Source organism: Amphiura filiformis, chromosome 18 (genome assembly GCF_039555335.1).
Source record: "Amphiura filiformis chromosome 18, Afil_fr2py, whole genome shotgun sequence".
Lineage (NCBI taxonomy): Eukaryota > Metazoa > Echinodermata > Ophiuroidea > Amphilepidida > Amphiuridae > Amphiura > Amphiura filiformis.
This window is the reverse complement of record NC_092645.1, coordinates 45,896,067-45,914,774: the sequence shown is the minus strand read 5'-3', so window position 1 is coordinate 45,914,774 and position 18,708 is coordinate 45,896,067. Positions and strand designations below refer to the sequence as shown.

Below are 18,708 nucleotides of genomic sequence, written 5' to 3'. Positions count from 1 at the left end.
GTTCTGAAATAATTTATCAATTCCTCAAAAAACTTGAAAACTTTTTAATTTTAATTAGGCTACCGTTGAAAAACTTTCAAAGTAGCCTATTAACTTGAGTGAAAAAGTGCCACGTCCCTTTTCCCAAAACCAAATTGATTTATAATTTGTGTTATGCATAGGCGCAGGCCTATAAAAGTGGATAGGCCTATATCAAAATTTCCTCAAATGTATACGCCATAGGCCTATCTGTGATATTTGAATTCTTCTACAAACTCATTTGAAAGCTCACACCCATTTTTAACTTGCAAGAGGGTGTACGTGCTGTGATGTGTGCATGAACTACCAAATCGCAACAGTTTAAAATAGTTAATTGCTAAAGAAATATTCAAATATTTGAATAGCGCTGATAGGGAATTAAGCCATAAGTTAATAACTGCCAGAAACAACGGATAGGCCTATACATGTAGGCCTAGGTCTATTTGAAATTCCTACATCTACAATGTAAATCGAGTACCGTAGGCCTATAGGCCTATATGTGATTCTATAAAGATTTGAAGACAGGTTGATGATAATAGTTGATTTCATATTAACACGGCTCATTTTTAATCTATAACTAGCGGGTACCCGCGCTTCGCGCGGGCCCCCGCTAGATGAGTAAACGGAAGCGGTTAGTAAACGGGAGCGGTTAGCATTTAACGATGGAAAATGGTAATCATGACAATTGGTATCAATTTAACAGCTCAATTATTAGGGCCTACTCGGTCAGTGATGTGGTTCAATTTGTTGCTATTTTGCAAACGATTTCCTTTAGCATAATCTTTTGCGTAATTTTTGTACCAAACACCCTTTTGACTTATTTTTTCTTTGTCTTTCCTTTTTTCTTTCAGTTTCTCTCTCTATCTCTTTCCATTTCTTGCTTTTCCGTAGTGGCGTGCGCAGCACGTACATTGAAAGGGGAGGGGGAGCAGTTGTTCAGTTCCCCCGCATGGAGTCTGATTAGGAGTGTGAAGGGCAAATTTTTTCCCGCAGAATCCCCGAATGACCAACAAAAGTGGGGGGATTGCCCGCCTGCCCCCCCCTTTGCGCACACCACTGCTTTCCCGTTATTTCGTTCCATTTCTCTCCTTTTAATTTTCTTGCTTGTTCCCTTTCTTTCTTCTCTCTCTCTCTAGCTCTTTCTTTCTGTCTGTATGTCTTTTTTTGTCTTTCCCATTCTTTCTTTTCGTTTCTCTCACCCTTTCTCTTTCTTTCATTCTTTCTTTCATTCTTTCTTTTTTCTTTCTTTCTTTCTGTCTTTCTTTCTTTGTCTTTCTTTCTTTCTGTCTTTCTTTCTGTCTGTCTTTCTGTCGTTATCTTTCTTTCTTTCTGTCTGTCTGTCTTTCTTTCTTTGTTTCTTTGTCTTTCTTTCTTTCTGTATTTCTTTCTGTCTGTCTTTCTTTCGTTGTCTTTATTTCTTTCTGTCTGTCTGTCTTTGTCTTCTTTGTCTTTCTTTCTTTCCTGTATACATATGTACATGTGGGTTTCTGATTAACCTCATATTTGGCCATACTAAAAAGTGCCCATTTTTGCGGTCTTCGTGCGAATTTGTTCCACTTTTGCACGCATGTATTTGGCCGTTTCTTTCTTTCTTTCGTTCGTTCGTTCTTTCTTTTAAATTTGTTTCTGTTTCATCAAGTAGGTCTATACTATAGCAACATTGGGTTTCAAGAAGGTTGAGTTACATAGGTGTAACTTCAGGTGGTGGGGTGGGGGAAATGGTAATTATGGCAAATGGTATCGCTTTTACCAGCCCAATAACGCGTGTTTGCATATTAGAATTTGACCAAAACACAAATCCATTTTGCGTATTTTTGGTAGGCCATACCTTTTTTTAACTTCTTTCTTTCCATTTGTCACTTTCCCTTTCTTTCTTTCTTTCTTTCGTTCGTTCGTTCGTTCTTTGTTTTCTTTGATCTCTTTTCGACACATCCTTCCGTCCTCACTTTCTTTCATTCCTACCCTTTCCCACCATTTATTTATTTATTTCTCGCCAGGGCTCCTTGTCATTAAACCTTTCTTTCCTTTCATTTCTTTCTTTCTTTCTTTCTTATTTTCCTTCGTTATCAGTCCTTCTATCTCTCTTTACTTTTGCTCACATCAGTTCTCATTTTCCCTCTCTGTGTCTTTTTCCTTCTATCTATATCTCTTAATTAATACGTTAGGTTTTTCTTTCCCTTTCTCCTACTCTGTCTTTCTTCCTCTCTAGGCCTACTCAAGTTAGCCTATAGTCAAACGCATCAAAACTCAAAATTTATTTTCAAATTACAAATTTACATACCTTTAAATCAGTTGAGTGTAGCGTGATATGGACAGGCATGTGCCTCCGATCGATCTGAAAATTTAGAAAATTCCACAGGAAAATTGCCGAAAAACTGCGGCCATCAAGCCCCACCCCCATGTCGGTGACCCCCTCAATATGATGACAAAACTGCTTAAAATCTTCTAACGGTAATAGCATTTACTGTCGCAATTTTCGTACCGTCTCTGCCATTTTTGCATCTTGAGGTTGACGCGTGCTCGCTCGCTGGGTTGCTATGCGAGTGTGCGTATTAATGTGCGTAGGCCTATAGCATGGCAACGAAATGACGGGCCACCATTGGTTGATCCACCAAATAAATCCAAATAATTATTTGTATTTATTAATTTATCTATTATCTATGCAATTACCATTCATCTGGAAATGCTAGAACTTATTTATTTATCTATTTATTAATTTATTTGTCATCTATAATCTCTGACATGATACCGATGAATCGATCAGTTCCTCTTCAAAGTATCGATTATCGGCAAGTTCCTCTTTAATAGTATAGATTAGAGGGATTAGATTAGAAAAAGCCACTGTTTTCTTATACTTTCTACAGTTCAATTTGCAAAATAATTTCAGAAAATTTCACTGGAACAATATGAGAAGAATTTTCTTCGCATTGCAATAAACACGAACACCATAGAAGCTCATAGAAATTTAAAGTTATGACCTCCCCCCCCCCCCACCCGCAGAAAGGCCCCAAAAAATAGATTTTCACCCAGGTTTTCACAGGAACTCATTATATAGTGGTGTGCACCCTTACGTTCAGCTCGTAGGTATACAGGTTATTAAATGGTAAAATGAAAATAATGCATGGATCATTGAATGACAGAATTAAATGCATACGAGTCTCGAGAGGTAAGTACAGTAATATTAAAGCCATATTGTAAGTATTAGATTTTTTTTTTTTTTTTATTATAGCGGGTGTATAGAGACTGGGGTAGCCCTATGATGGGACCGATGGCTTAGGCTAGCCTAGGCTTACAGCATGCCTAGTCCTGCCAGCAAGACTTCAGTCTTTATCATAAACATAATGACATCTACTGACCTGAAGTCTTGCAGCGGTACATAGGGATGCACTGTACGTTTAAGAAATCCAAACTTCAAGCATCAAGAAATATACCTTGTATTTGTCAGTTTTACCTCAGAGATGCTGTAGACCCTCTCTACACAGTGTAGAAACATCACAAGTAGAATGCTGCTCAATATGATAAATCCAAATCATGAAAATCAAGACATTTTGCAGAGCAATATTTTGACCACTTTTGCACTAAGTAAATTACTCCCATGAAGATTGCAGGTTTTGCCAACTCGGGGAATTTTGAAGGCACCCAAAAGATGGGATCAATGTAGATCAATTACCTCAACTTTGTGAGTATAGACTAGTACAGTGGGATTAAAATCATCCATGCACGCCCAAACCCTGGTACAATGGGATTAAAATCATCAGTGCATGCCCAAACTGTCCTTGAGAGAGTTCCTCAGCTACATCCTTAGAGCGCAAAATGAGACCACAAATTGTGATGTTTCTTATTTGTGGAAAAGATAACAATAGAGTGCACTGTAACTCTAGCTAGGTATGACGAGTTACAGTTACTGGAACTAGGCTTACACCACATTTCGCCATACTGCATTTTAGAAATGCTAGCTGTTAGAATAAGAAAAATTTTAATTGTAATTATTGCACAGGTCACGGCGACTCTGTGACCTTTCCGGAAAAAGCTAGTTCGCAAGGCAAACTTAAAAAACGGGCAAACAGACACATCATTTATCGGTATGACATTTTCGTTATTGGTGATGCCCTATCTAAGTTTGCACTGAAGTGCCATAGATCTCAGTTTTGGTGCGCCGACTTGGATCATGTGCTAATGATTTTTTATTTATTCTGGATAAGTAACGAAGTATTTATTACAATTTCAAGCATAGGAGTTTAGGTAAGAAGTAGCCTACAAGAAGCTGTGTACCGTAATTAATATTATGACAAACATGCAACTATTAAAGCTACAGGAGCCTTGTATTTTTTAGTACAAACTCTAATTGAAATCATGCAATTGCGTTGCACTAGCTTTTTGTATACACTTCGTCCCATACCGTTGTGCAGAGCTACTACGGTATGGGTTCCCTGTACCGTACTACATGTAGGAAAAAGCAGAGTGGCAGGTTTTTCAAATAAATATTTTCTGTGTAAAAACTGTACCATCAGATAGGTACCGTATTGGAATATGGTCATTTTCACGGTAAAGGGTGTAACTTTTGATTTTTAGGGTCAAAATTTCAAACCACTTAAATATGTTTCTGTTTACTGTAATCATGCATAGAAGCAACTTAAATTCCAGTAAAATAGTGTTTCAAGGCTTAAACCTTTTGATTTCTGATAAAAAATTTGACATTTCCATAACATTTTGGTTAAAATCTAAGAAAAAATGTATTTTACATAAGCTCAGAAAATTATGACATGAAAGCTGGAATACATGTGAAATCCCATTCCAAAGTAAGTCAACAGATATAAGTTAAATTTTATACCATGTTTTGCTATGTTTGTAATTGCAATTTTGAAAATTTTTAACATCAAGGGTCATTTGCAATGGAAATTTCCCAACCTTAAACATATTTTTTAAGTTTTAATTGGGTTCCTAAAATAATTTAAATGTCTAACTTCATGTACAAATACTACTTGATGAAAGGAACCTCCCAGCCAAGTTTCACAGAAATTGGAGTTATTTTTTAGAATTGGCAATTCAAGCGATTTGTGTTTCGGAGGCTTCAGTTAACAACACAGGTGATCATAAAAGTAAAATATTTGGCTAACTACTACAAGTTGACATGAAAAAATAGGTAAAAATATCACAATTACCAATTTTCATGCTTTGCTTCTAAGTATTGAATTTCAGTTGTGACAAAATTAAATTATCACAGCAAGTCATTTTTTTTTGTTTGGAGGCTTCATGTTTACAATGGTTAAACATGGCAGAAGTAGTTTTTTGAAAACAACACTGTTGGGATCATCTAAGCTGTTATTTTCTTGTGTGTATTGAATCAATGATTCTATGCGGCAGATATTGCAGATTTATAACATGATAATTTTTTCACCCATTTGTTAAGTATGGTGTTATTTGCATGTGAAGCCTCGAAGCGGGCTTTCTTGGATATCAGTATATTTTTCAAGCATTAACCATAATATCAATTTTTTTTTTTAATTTATGACATTCTGCACATATCATGCAACAATTACAATGCAGATATCAATATGGAACATACCAATTTAGATATGCATAGATGATAATTAAGTTTACTGTTGTTTCGGAGGCTTCATTTGTTTCGGAGGCTTCAATTGTTAACGGAAAGTTTGTATTGGGTCCCATTTTCAAACGGTGATATATATCTCCATGATTTAAAAACAAGTGACTTGAGGATCTACTTTGCTACATTTTGATAAATAGATTGGATGAGCTCTTTTATTTATATTTGCCCAAGCTTGCTGAACAGTTTGTTTCGGAGGCTTCAAAAAAGTTAACGGAAAATCGGCTCTTTGAAGTCAAGATTTTATAAAAATTTTAAAAGCTTGCAAATCAACTAATTTTTGTTACCCATTTCAAGTTAAGATATCAACTGTTATGAATCAAGAAGAAGTGAAGAAATAACCAAGAATTATGAACCAAAGCTATACCCACAAAGTTTGTTAACAATTGTTAACGGAAAATGAAGCCTCGAAGCGACAAATATCGAAGTCCGGTTCTCAAAAATACAGGGCTGTTCACAATTAAATCTAATGTGGCAGTGTTTACTGAACATATGACCGTACTTTCAGGATAAGAAAAATTATCCATGAACTAACTGAAGAAAACACAGGGTTTTACAAAAATGTTACTGTTTTTTACAGTTTTTCAAAATGGCAATATTAGGTACATTTAAGCCTGCTAAAACTGACGCAGTAACTCCCGAAGATGATTATGCTACCCAAGGTAGCTGCTAACTAGATGACTTATGTGGCCAAAAATCATGGAATTCTGTGGCTTTATTAGAAAACTACGGATCAAAATGTTAAAAATCCAAAGTTACACCCTTTACCGTGAAAATGACCATATATGAATATTAACTGTACATCTATCACAACAATTTTTGATAACAACTTGCGTCACAATTGATCTAGTATAGAAGGTAGAGAATTTATTTCAATCTTATATACGCCATTACTGTAATTTTTTAATGTAATTTTCACATTAGACCCGACAAAAGATTACCGTTTTGTTGTTATTTCGTAAATAAAAGTAGGGGTCTAATGTGGATTTAGGATGCAAACTGGAACAATCCAATGCCTTGTCAAAAGCATTTGCTTCAATATGGAGTTCGGATGCACCGTAATACAACTTCCGCCACTCATGGAAACCATGCACAGCAGAGCATGTGGCCGATATCAAAATCGATTTTATGTATTGTGTATGTAGGCCTATTCATAGGACCCTCGTATTAATTGTCTCTATGCGCTTGAGAATTCAACAATATAAATAATGGTAGCTTTATTATAATACACATTAATGTTTTAAGCAGATAAAATTCCAAAATATGATGTATAGTAATGAAGTTGCGATTTATTAATATTATATGTTTAAATTTTCACGATGACACTATCAAGTCCTTCGTGGTCGAGCGGTCTAAGGCGCTGGTTATATGGTATACGTGATAGCGGCGCAGTGCAGCGTATGTTCGAGCCCTGGCTCTGCCTAATTAAATTTCCTTCTTTTTTTAATTTCATATTATGTTAGGGAAATGTGGCTGGGAGAATGTATGAATGGCGAAGAGTGGTGTGGGCTAGGCTAGTCCGAAGCACTAATTCTAATATGTGACCATCCACCACAAAATGGTAGTAAAGTCGGCTCTAGATCATTTTCTGTTTATTGCAGATTTTGAATGAATGCACTTTCAGCTTTAAAATGACACCTCAACCAGCTTTATTGGACATCTGGAAGTGAAGTTATGGTTCATCAAAGGTCAAATTCCTTTACTGTTATACCCGCATGCGAAGCATGAACGGGTATATTGCCATTCTATGGTTATACCCGCATGCGAAGCATGAACGGGTATATTGCCATTCTATGGTTTCTTCTCCTTCTCCTTTTCCTCCTCCATCAAACACATCATTCTGTCAAGGCTAGCGCTAAAACTACAAGGGCCACAGGGCTCATATGTGGCACACTTATGGGCCCTACCCCATAGATTTATCCTTTGCCCATCTTGGCCCCAGAGGTCAAAGGTCACGGGCCCCAGGGGCCCAAATGTAAAAATACAAAGCATGCCGTTTCTCATCAAATGAAGCAGCCTCAGGGCCCTGAGTGGGTACAATGATAGCCCCAGGGGTACTCTATATATACAAGTATACATGAGCCCCACATGTTATATATTATGGGCCCCAGGGCCCCAAATGGTAAAATAAGGGGCAACAGATTGACAGGGCTAGCGCTAAAACTACAAGGGCCCCAAGGCCCATATGTGGTACACTTATGGGCCCTACCCCGTAGATTTATCATTTGCACATCTTGGCCCCAGAGGTCAAAGGTCACGGGCCCCAGGGGCCCAAATGTAAAAATACAAAGCATGCTGTTTCTCATTAAATGAAGCAGCCTCAGGGCCCTGAGTTGGTTCACTGATAGATCCAGTGGTACTCTATATATACAAGTATACATAAGCCCCACATGTTATATATTATGGGCCCCAGGGCCCCAAATGTTAAAATAAGGGGCAACAGATTGACAAGGCTAGCTATAAAACTACAAGGGCACTAGAGCTCATATGTGGCACATGTATGGGCCCTAAGTTGAAAATTGCCTTTTGCCCATTTTGGCCCCAGATGTTTAATTAAGTCCAGGGGCCCCAGAGGCCCAAATGTTAAAACAGGGCCGGTCGTTTCTCAGCAAATAAAGGAGCTACAGGGTTCAGATTTGGTACACTAATAGGTCTTTAGCATTATATTGTTATATGTATATATGAGACCCCATGCGTCACATAATATGGGCCCCAGGGCCCCAAAAGCTAAAACATACGGCCGGCCGTTATTCAATAAAGAAAGCAGCTACAGTGTCCAGCTTGAGTCTGCTGATAGCACTTGAGAATTATATTTCAACATACGCACATGAGCCCCATAAGTCAAATATTATGGGCCCCGGGCCCCCAATGTTAAAGCAAAGGCCCGGCCGTTTTTCATCAAATAAAGCAACTTTAGAGCTCAGAGTTTGTACACAGATTACACATGAGAATTATGTTGTTATATGTACATATGAGCCCCATATGTCACACCATTGGCCCCAGGGCCCAAAAACGCTAAAACATAGGGCCAGCCGTTACTCAGTAAATAAAGCAGCTACAGTGCCCAGCTTGAGTCTACTGATAGCAATTATACTTCAACATATGTACATGAGCCTCATAAGTCAAATATTATGGGCCCCAGGGGCCCAAATGTTAAAAAAGGGCTGTCCGTTTATAATCAAATAAAGCAGCTTCAGGGCTCAGAGTTTGTACACAGATTGCACCTGAGAATTATATTGTTAATAACACCAATCCCATCCCACCCCATACACGTAGGACTAAACAGATTCACAGACAATAGCGTAATTATAATACAGATAACATAAACGTTACGGCTGTTCCAGTTAAATTGCATACCCATTGGCTGCTCTATTTAATTTACATACTCCCTCTGGAATAGCTACAAAATAGGCTGTTCCATTTAATTTACATACTCCCTCTGAAATGGCTGTTCCATTTAATTTACATACTCCCTCTGGAATAGCTTTCCCTAATCAAATTGCATATTGTGAATTTCAATAGCGTTTTATGATAATTATAGATGGTGATTGGAAATACTATGTGTGAAGCGTTAAGACTGTTCCATTTAAATTACATACCTTTGGCTGTTCCATTTAATTTACATACTCTCTCTGAAATGGTCCCAAAATAGCTGTTCCATTTAATTTACATACTCCCTCTGGAATGGCCACAAAATAGGCTGTTCCATTTAATTTACATACTCCCTCTGAAATGGCTGTTCCCTTTAATTTACATACTCCCTTTGGAATAGCTTTCCCTAATCAAATTGCATATTGTGAATTTCAATAGCGTATTATAATAATTTAATTATATATGGTGATTGGAAATACTATGTGTGAAGACTGTTCCATTTAAATTACATACCTTTGGCTGTTCCATTTAATTTACATACTCTCTCTGAAATGGTCCCAAAATAGCTGTTCCATTTGATTTACATACTCCCTCTGAAATGGCTGTTCCATTTAATTTACACACTCCATATGGAATAGCTTTCCCCTAATCAAATTGCGTATTGTGAATTTCAATCCATCAAATTGCATAGCTTCACTGTGAATTCGAGAGACTGACAGCAGCAACCTAAGTCCTCAGCAAATAAGGACTGTAAGTTTGTGTAAACCGATAACATGCGGGTATAGCCGTATTTGTGTACAAATATATAGCCTTCTAGTTTCTTCTCCTTCTCCTTCTCCTCCTCCATCAAACACATCATTCTGTCAAGGCTAGCGCTAAAACTACTAGGGCCACAGGGCCCATATGTGGCACACTTATGGGCCCTACCCGTAGATTTATCCTTTGCCCATCTTGGCCCCAGAGGTCAAAGGTCACGGGCCCCAGGGGCCCAAATGTAAAAATACAAAGCATGCCGTTTCTCATCAAATGAAGCAGCCTCAGGGCCCTGAGTTGGTACAATGATAGCCCCAGGGGTACTCTATATACACAAGTATACATGAGCCCCACATGTCATATATTATGAGCCCCAGGGCCCCAAATGTTAAAATAAGGGGCAACAGATTGACAGGGCTAGCGCTAAAACTACAAGGGCCCCAGGGCCCATATGTGTGTACACTTATGGGCCCTACCCGTAGATTTATCCTTTGCCCATCTTGGCCCCAGAGGTCAAAGGTCACGGGCCCCAGGGGCCCAAATGTAAAAATACAAAGCATGTTGTTTCTCATCAAATGAAGCAGCCTCAGGGCCCTGAGTTGGTACACTGATAGCCCCAGGGGTACTCTATATATACAAGTATACATGAGCCCCATATGTCATATATTATGGGCCTCAGGGCCCCAAATGTTAAAATAAGGGGCAACAGATTGACAGAGCTAGCGCTAAAACTACAAGGGCCCCAGAGCCCATATGTGGTACACTTATGGGCCCTACCCCGTAGATTTATCCTTTGCACATCTTGGCCCCAGAGGTAAAAGGTCACAGGCCCCAGGGGCCCAAATGTAAAAATACAAAGCATGCTGTTTCTCATTAAATGAAGCAGCCTCGGGGCCCTGAGTTGGTACACTGATAGATCCAGGAGTACTCTATATAAAAAAGTATACATGAGCCCCACATGTCATATATTATGGGCCCCAGGGCCCCTAATGTTAAAATAAGGGACAACAGATTGACAAGGCTAGCTATAAAACTGCAAGGCCGCTAGAGCTCATATGTGGCACATATATGGGCCCTAAGTTGTAAATTACCTTTTGCCCATTTTGGCCCCAAATGGTTTAGGGTAGGGGCCCCAGAGGCCCAAATGTTAAAACAAGGGCGGTCGTTTCTCAGCAAATAAAGGAGCTACAGGGTTTAGATTTGGTACACTAATAGGTCTTCAGCATTATATTGTTATATGTATATATGAACCCCATGTGTCACATAATATGGGCCCCAGGGCCCCCAAACGCTAAAACATAGGGCCGGCCGTTACTCAGTAAATAAAGCAGCTACAATGCCCAGCTTGAGTCTACTGATAGCACTTGAGAATCATACTTTAACATATGTACGTGAGCCCCATAAGTCATATATATTGGGCCCCAGGGCCCCAAATGTTAAAACAAAGGGCCGGCCATTTCTCATCATATAAAGCAGCTTTATGGCTCAGAGTTTGTACACAGATTTCACCTGAGAATTACATTGTTATATGTACATATGAGCCCCATATATCACATAATATTGGTCCCAGGGCCCCAAACGCTAAAACATAGGGCCGGCCGTTACTCAGTAAATAAAGTAGCTACAGTGGCCAGCTTGAGTCTACTGATAGCACTAGAGAATTATACTTCAACATAATTATGTACATGGGCCTCATAAGTCAAATATTATGGGCCCCAGGGCCCCAAATGATAAAACAAAGGGCGGGCCGTTTCTCATCAAAGAAAGCAGCTTCCGGGCTCAGAATATGTACAGAGATAGCACCTGAGAATTATATTGTTACTAACACCCACACACCCATCCACCCCACACACGTAGGACTAAACAGGCAGATCGTATTCTATCATAATTGGAAATACCAGCGTGAAGCGTTAAGGCTGTTCAGTTAAATTTCATACCCATTGGCTGTTCCATTTAATTTACATACTCCCTCGAAATGTCCCCAAAAAAGGCTGTTCCGTATAATTTACATACTCCCTCTGAAACAGACAGATCCATATTATAATATAATAATTGGAAATACCAGCATGAAGCGTTAAGGCTGTTCCATTTAAATTACATACCCATTGGCTGTTCCATTTAATTTACATACTCCCTCTTAAATGGCCTCAAAATAGGCTGTTCCATTTAATTTACATACTCCCTCTGAAATGGCTGTTCCATTTAATTTACATACTCCCTCTGGAATAGTTTTCCCCTAAATCATATTGCATAGCCTCACTGTAAATCAGAGAAACTGACAACAGCAATCTATGGAGAGCGACTCCCCTGGGAGGGACTTTTTACAATTATTTTAAGTGCTACGAGAGTGCAACCTGCATTAAATTAAAGCTTGTGACTTGGATTTTCACTTTTTACACATTTTCCACCCAATTAGGCGACTTTTTACAATTTCTTTATTATCAGTCCTCAGCAAATAAGGACTGTAAGTTTGGGTATACCGATAACATGCGGGTATAGCCGTATTTGTGTACAAATATATAGCCTTCTAGTTTTTGATTGTATCTCAAAATGGAAAATGCCGACTTTACGACCAGTTTGTGGTGGATAGGCACATATTAGGCAAGCATTAGCAAGTATAGAGTGAAGCTGAGACGAATGAAGTGCCTTGCTCAAGCAGGCTTGTCAAGGACACAAAGTGTCAAGAGCCAGCTGACCCATACTCAAATACTCCGAGACACCATCAAGCTCCATGCAGAGCTCACCATGAGTGAGCGGCCACTGGGTTTAGCAGTTCTCATGATTTTGCATGGTGTCTTTGAGTACATATAGTTTCTTTAAAAAATAAAAAAAAGGCCCTGTGGTAGGGCTAGTGTGGGGGGAAAGGAGGGGGGAGTATGAAGTGGAATGCATGCATGCACATGAGATCGCCGGAAGGAAATCCACCAGATTCACCAACATCACCATACTTTCCTGGGAACATGTTTGAAAATTGAACTTTTTTCAAGCCCAATGCGAAAGCTAACTGCTATCCAGGACTTTATAACATTAACAGTGGACTTCATTGCCTAACAATAATAATGTTGTTTTTCCTGTAACCCGACTGACTGACTCTGCAAAAATGCCAACCGCACAAATTTGTCAATTTTAACTTTAAAAAAATATATTTCATTTATATTTATTTTTTTCCAAAAGTCGATAAAATTTGTACGGTCAGCCATGTCCCTGTTGTTTTCTAGACACTGTTGGTAACCCACGCTTTAGAAAGGGTGGGTTCAGTGGCGTAGCGTCATAGGGGCACAGGGGGCACGTGCCCCCCAATCGATCTGAAATTTAAAAAATTCCATAGGAAAATGGCGAAAAATGGGTTGTGCCCCCCCCCCCAATCAGACCGGTGCCCCCCCAATCGGATGACCCATGCTACGCCACTCGGTGGGGTTGAGAGGTCCACATTTATGCTTACAAGGGTGGGTTTGAAAAATGTCTGGTTAAAATGCATGTCCATAAAGGGTGCAAGGTCATTGATTCGATTTACCTGGATAAGCATAGCAAAATGCTACATACAATTTTGGAATTGCTACTCAAATCTGAAAGTGAGTAGCAGTTTGGCTACACAAAAAAATATACGAAAATCGATCACTGGCCACTGCATTTGTCTACAAACTTGAAAGAAGGGAGAAAAAGACGATTGATACAGTTATTGCAGGAATTCCCCTGAAAGTAGGAATGTTTTGCCGATGGTAAAAGTATATACAAAAATATCCACAAAATAGGGTGAAAACAAACTGCTAATCATGCACATTTTTGGAATTGCTACTCAAATCTGAGAGTGAGTAGCGGTTTTTGCCACACAAAAAAATATACGAAAATCGATCACTGCCACTGATAAAAAGGGTGGGTTTCAACAATTGCAATCTCATAGCATACTGTAATTTCCGATTGAATGACACTACGTAAAGTAACGTAAATGAAACACAAAAAACATTGAAATTCCATTGTCACCAAACGGTCATCTAAAACTTGTAGGTCTCTTTGGATGCAAATCTGCATTTCCTGGACTACCATAACCACTTATCTATGATTAGTAACCACGCTTTAAAAAGGGTGGTTTTCAGAGTTTTTGTATAAAGGGTATAAAATAAAAAGGATGGGTTTGAAAAAAAAGGGTTGGTTTGTATTAATTACCACTGGCAACTATGCTAGAGAAAATAACTATTTACAAAGTATTAAAACTTGTTTATTTCCATATCTGTTTTACACCAGAAAAAAGGCAGCTTAAAAAAAAAATATTTTTCTGAACTAGACCTATGATTTTTTGTTTTAGAATGGATACAAAATTGTCCACAAAATCATTTTTTATCCTACCTACCGACTTTCTATTTTCCCAGCATGTTACAGGGAACAAAACATTAATTATTTTTGTTAGGCCTAAGAAATCTGCTGAAGTATAAATTGCTATGTTCATAACGCTTATGAGTGCTACCAGAAGAAGGCATTCAAGAGACTTATACATTATACTTTGCATGCTTGGTGTATCATGTAACTTTAATCTTTATTTGTTTTGCATATAAACCAGTGATGATCTTGATATTTTTCTATTGAATCTGCAGTGTCACAACTGGTATGTAAAAACAAGAAGAAACCCACCAAGACTATATAAATTAAAAAGTAAAACTATCAGCCCAATTTAATCAGCATGAATAACAGACTGGTAATTCTCATTCTAATAATCTGTGGATTGTTGGTATTGTTGTGGGCAGCAAGCCGCATGAGGGCTCCAATGAGTCGGATATATGGTGATCCATCAAGGAAAGTCAGCGATGATGTACGGGCTACAGGTTATAAACCGGCAACCCCTGTAGAAACAGAAGCAGAAGGTAAACAATAAATGAGTTATATTATTTTTGAGAAAATATTGAAAAATATCTGAACCAGTTTTCTAAAAATTACCAAAAAGCCTGAAAATACACCCTAAAGATGCTGCATCCCTGTCCCCACATTTCCATCAACCCCCCCCCCCCCCCGATTGCCCCACCTTTCCATAAGTCCCCATTTTATTGCTCCACCTTTCCATAAAGACTCCCCTAATTATATTGCTCCACCTTTCCATAAAGACCCCCTGATTATATTGCCCCACCTTTCCATAAAGACCCCCTGATTATCTTGCTCCACCTTTCCACAAAGATCCCCTGATTATATTGTTCCACCTTTTCATAAAGACCCCCTGATTATATTGCTCCTCCTTTCCATAAAGACCCCCTGATTATATTGCCCCACCTTTCCATAAAGACCCCCTGATTATATTGCTCCACCTTTCCATAAAGACCCCCTGATTATATTGCTCCACCTTTCCATAAAGACCCCCTGATTATATTGCCCCACCTTTCCAAAAAGACCCCCTGATTATATTGCTCCACCTTTCCATAAAGATCCCTTGATTATACTGATCCTCCTTTCCATAAAGACCCCTGATTATATTGCCCTACCTTTCCATAAAGACCCCCCGATTATATTGCTCCACCTTTCCATAAAGATCCCCCTAATTATATTGCTCCACCTTTCCATAAAGACCCCCTGATTATGTTGTTCCACCTTTTCATACAGACCCCCTGATTATACTGCTCCTCCTTTCCATAAAGACCCACTGATTACACTGCCCCACCTTTCCATAAAGACCCCCTGATTATATTGCTTCACCTTTCCATAAAGACCCCTGATTATATTGCGCTACCTTCCCATAAAGATCCCCCTGATTATATTGCTCCACCTTCCCATAAAGATCCCCCTGATTATATTGCTCCGCCTTTCCATAAATACACCCTAAAGATGCTGTATCCCTGTACCCACATTTCCATCAACACCCCCCTGATTGCCCCACCTTTCCATAAGTCCCCATTTTATTGCCCCACCTTTCCATAAAGACCCCCTGATTATATTGCTCCACCTTTCCATAAAGACCCCCTGATTATATTGCTCCACCTTTCCATAATGACTCCCCTTGATTATATTGCTCCACCTTTCAATAAAGACCCCCTGATTATATTTGCCCACCTTTCCATAAAGACCCCCTGATTATATTGCTCCATCTTTCCATAAAGACCCACTGATTATATTGCTCCACCTTTCCATAAAGATCCCCTTGATTATATTGCTCCACCTTTCCATAAAGACCACCTGATTATATTGCTCCACCTTTCCATAAAGACCCCCTGATTATATTGCTCCACCTTTCCATAAAGACCCCCTGATTATATTGCTCCTCCTTTCCATAAAGACCCCCTGATTATACTGATCCTCCTTTCCATAAAAAAAACCCTGATTATACTGCTCCACCTTTCCATAATGACTCCCCTTGATTATATTGCTCCACCTTTCCATAAAGACCCCCTGATTATATTGCTCCACCTTTCCATAAAGATGCCCCCCCCCTTCCTTGAATATATTGCTCCAGCAGTTAGTAGGATATTTGAAACAAATATGTAACAATGTCCCATTTAAAAATATACCTCCATGCCGTGGTACTGGTGAAACACCACTTTTTACAACTTTTTGGGTGGCGGGCATTAAATATTATTGGGGTAATGAGAAAATATAATTTTTCTTCTGATATCAAAATCTCTGTATAAGGATGTAAAGTGGGGGATGAGGTTGTCGACCGGGTCATACAATATTCTATTTTGAATATTCAATTATTTGAAAATACAACATAGTTGAAAGAAATTCTGGTGTTTTTAATACAAATAGACAATTTTTAATTGTCAGGTCATATTTCGTTGATTGCACTTTGTACTCTTTCTATTGCAGTATTGTTTTATCAAGATATGAAAGGCTACAACACTTCAAGGTAAGGAACTCAAAGTTAGCCCTACCACAGGGCCTTTTTTACACACTATACTCCAGACGCTTTGAGAACTGCTAAAACCCAGTGAACGCTCACCCAGAGAGGTGACACTGGGTTGTGTGCTGTCATAGGTTTTTAGCAGTCCTCAGGATAGCATGGTGTCTCAGAGTATATAGTGTGTGAAAAAAAGGCCCTGTGGTAGGGCTACTGAAAGTTAAAATAACCACAATCATATCCTCTATTTACTCTCTCCACACAGATTTCAGAAATGTAAATTGTCATGACCATATTTGGGGCACCAGACACGCCAAAGGTTTTACTGAGGCGAATGAAAAGAGTTATCCTACACTATAATTAATTATTCTTTAAGGTCCATCATGTTGTCGATTGACGTTATTTTAGGTATTTTTTATAGCATTACGCTGAATTTAATGAAGCCCCGTATGTAGCCCCCTGTGTCGCTGCAGCAAGTTTCTGCTTCAAATGCGCTGCTAGCCCTGCATTAAAACACAAAGTACACATTTTGTTGTCCACACACTTTTATATTGCGCTGGTATAGGAATTTCCAGGGCTTGCCTAGCTACACTATCAACATTCTTTTCTTTTTTCATTTTTTTCTTTCAGAATACCTGCTCTAGTCTACCATCATGACATGTTCTTTGCCTTTGCTGAAGGCCGTAGAGAAACCTTTGAAGATATTGGGGAAATGGATATTATCTTACGACGTGGAAGAAGAAAAGACTGGAAAGTTGCGTGGGGGCCAGTGCAAATTATAGCAAGGCAGAGCGGGTACAGGTAAAGAAAATAAAGGATTTGAAATTTATATATTGACAGCTTAAAGCACACAGCGGCTAACAACATTAGCTGCCTGATGCACAAAAGGGTTAAAGCTGTATTGTAACATTTGTTGAGGAGGACACCCTCAATATTTTTCAAACTTTGGTTTTTACATGCTTATAATGTACTTTACTTTGTAAATACCCTGGAAAAATCAAGACTTTTGGTGTGGTAGTTTTGTCAAAATCCAAGATTTTAATTGAATAAAATGCAGTAACCATTGTGATGTTCATAACACACTAGTACGCACATGGTGTGCGGGACGGTCATACACACATCAAAAGATTGTACCATAGCATGACTGACGGAGTGACACGCAGTGGCGACTTCGGTGCTGGTAGTAAATTCTAATTTTCTTTGAACAAATTCATTAGGAATGTTGATTTCAACTGTGAATTTTGTTCATTTTGAACAATTCCAACTAAAAACGAAGGTGACTCACATTTTAGTTCTTCGTTTTGAATCAGTTGTTCGGTTCAAAATTATTAAAAGGAGACATACCTGACAGTAAAAGCTAACATTTTATGGAAAAAAATACTAATCTATTTGTTATGGAAGACACCTCCACCCCCTCCCCGAGGTCCCTTTTCTTTGCTTTTACAGGCCCATAGTAAATTATGTTTTCTTTACTTTTTATGGGCCCCTTGGACACTGGGCCCAGGGCAACGGACCCCTTACCCCCTTGTTGGCGGCACTATTTGCAGACAAACAATTTGGATCTTGGTGCAAACAAAAGATATCTTAATTATAATATTTAAGAGAGTCATTTTGTCGATTCAGATTATGTTCTTACTCTACCAGTATTCCCAAGGTGAAATGATGCAGAACTGACAATGCGCTATACACCCTGTATGAAAGTCATGACCTTAATCTACTAACAGGGGGTGTATGTTAATTCAAATGGAATCACCCATACAGATAACCCCATACATACTCCCTGTGTGAAAAAATTTATATATATGGTCAATTCCAGCGAAAGCGGGACAAAATTCTCTCTATGTTAACTATCCACTTTAAAATGTCATTAATAAAGGAAATCACGTTATTGATGGAGCATACCACATCACGTCCAATGTGCTCTCTTTGTGCATATAGGCCTTTACTAGCAAGTCATACCAGGGGACAAGTTATGATAGCTTAAATGAATTGGCGTTACCCACTTAATTCAAAGATAAAGCACCATATATGTCATTGAATGTCCTTCAATCAAAATGAAATTATTACCGTTAGAAAGACGCGTTTGCATGCTCTCTCATCATATGTAAAACGATTGAATTCCACCAAATTTTGTGGACTCTAG

The 18,708-nt window shown here is 38.7% G+C and overlaps 1 protein-coding gene across 2 annotated transcripts in view; it reads left to right on the top strand.

The window, feature by feature from the left end:
- The first annotated feature begins 3,116 nt into the window (after positions 1-3,116).
- Positions 3,117-18,708, top strand: part of LOC140138725 (sialidase-3-like) — a 31,412-nt gene continuing 15,820 nt past the window's right edge. For both annotated transcript variants that reach the window (XM_072160483.1, XM_072160482.1), the window contains exons 1-4: positions 3,117-3,184; positions 14,341-14,607; positions 16,535-16,574; positions 17,196-17,366. In XM_072160483.1, coding sequence (XP_072016584.1) covers positions 14,427-14,607; positions 16,535-16,574; positions 17,196-17,366 — 392 coding nt within the window. In that variant the 5' untranslated portion in view covers positions 3,117-3,184; positions 14,341-14,426. The remainder of the gene's footprint in view (positions 3,185-14,340; positions 14,608-16,534; positions 16,575-17,195; positions 17,367-18,708) is intronic.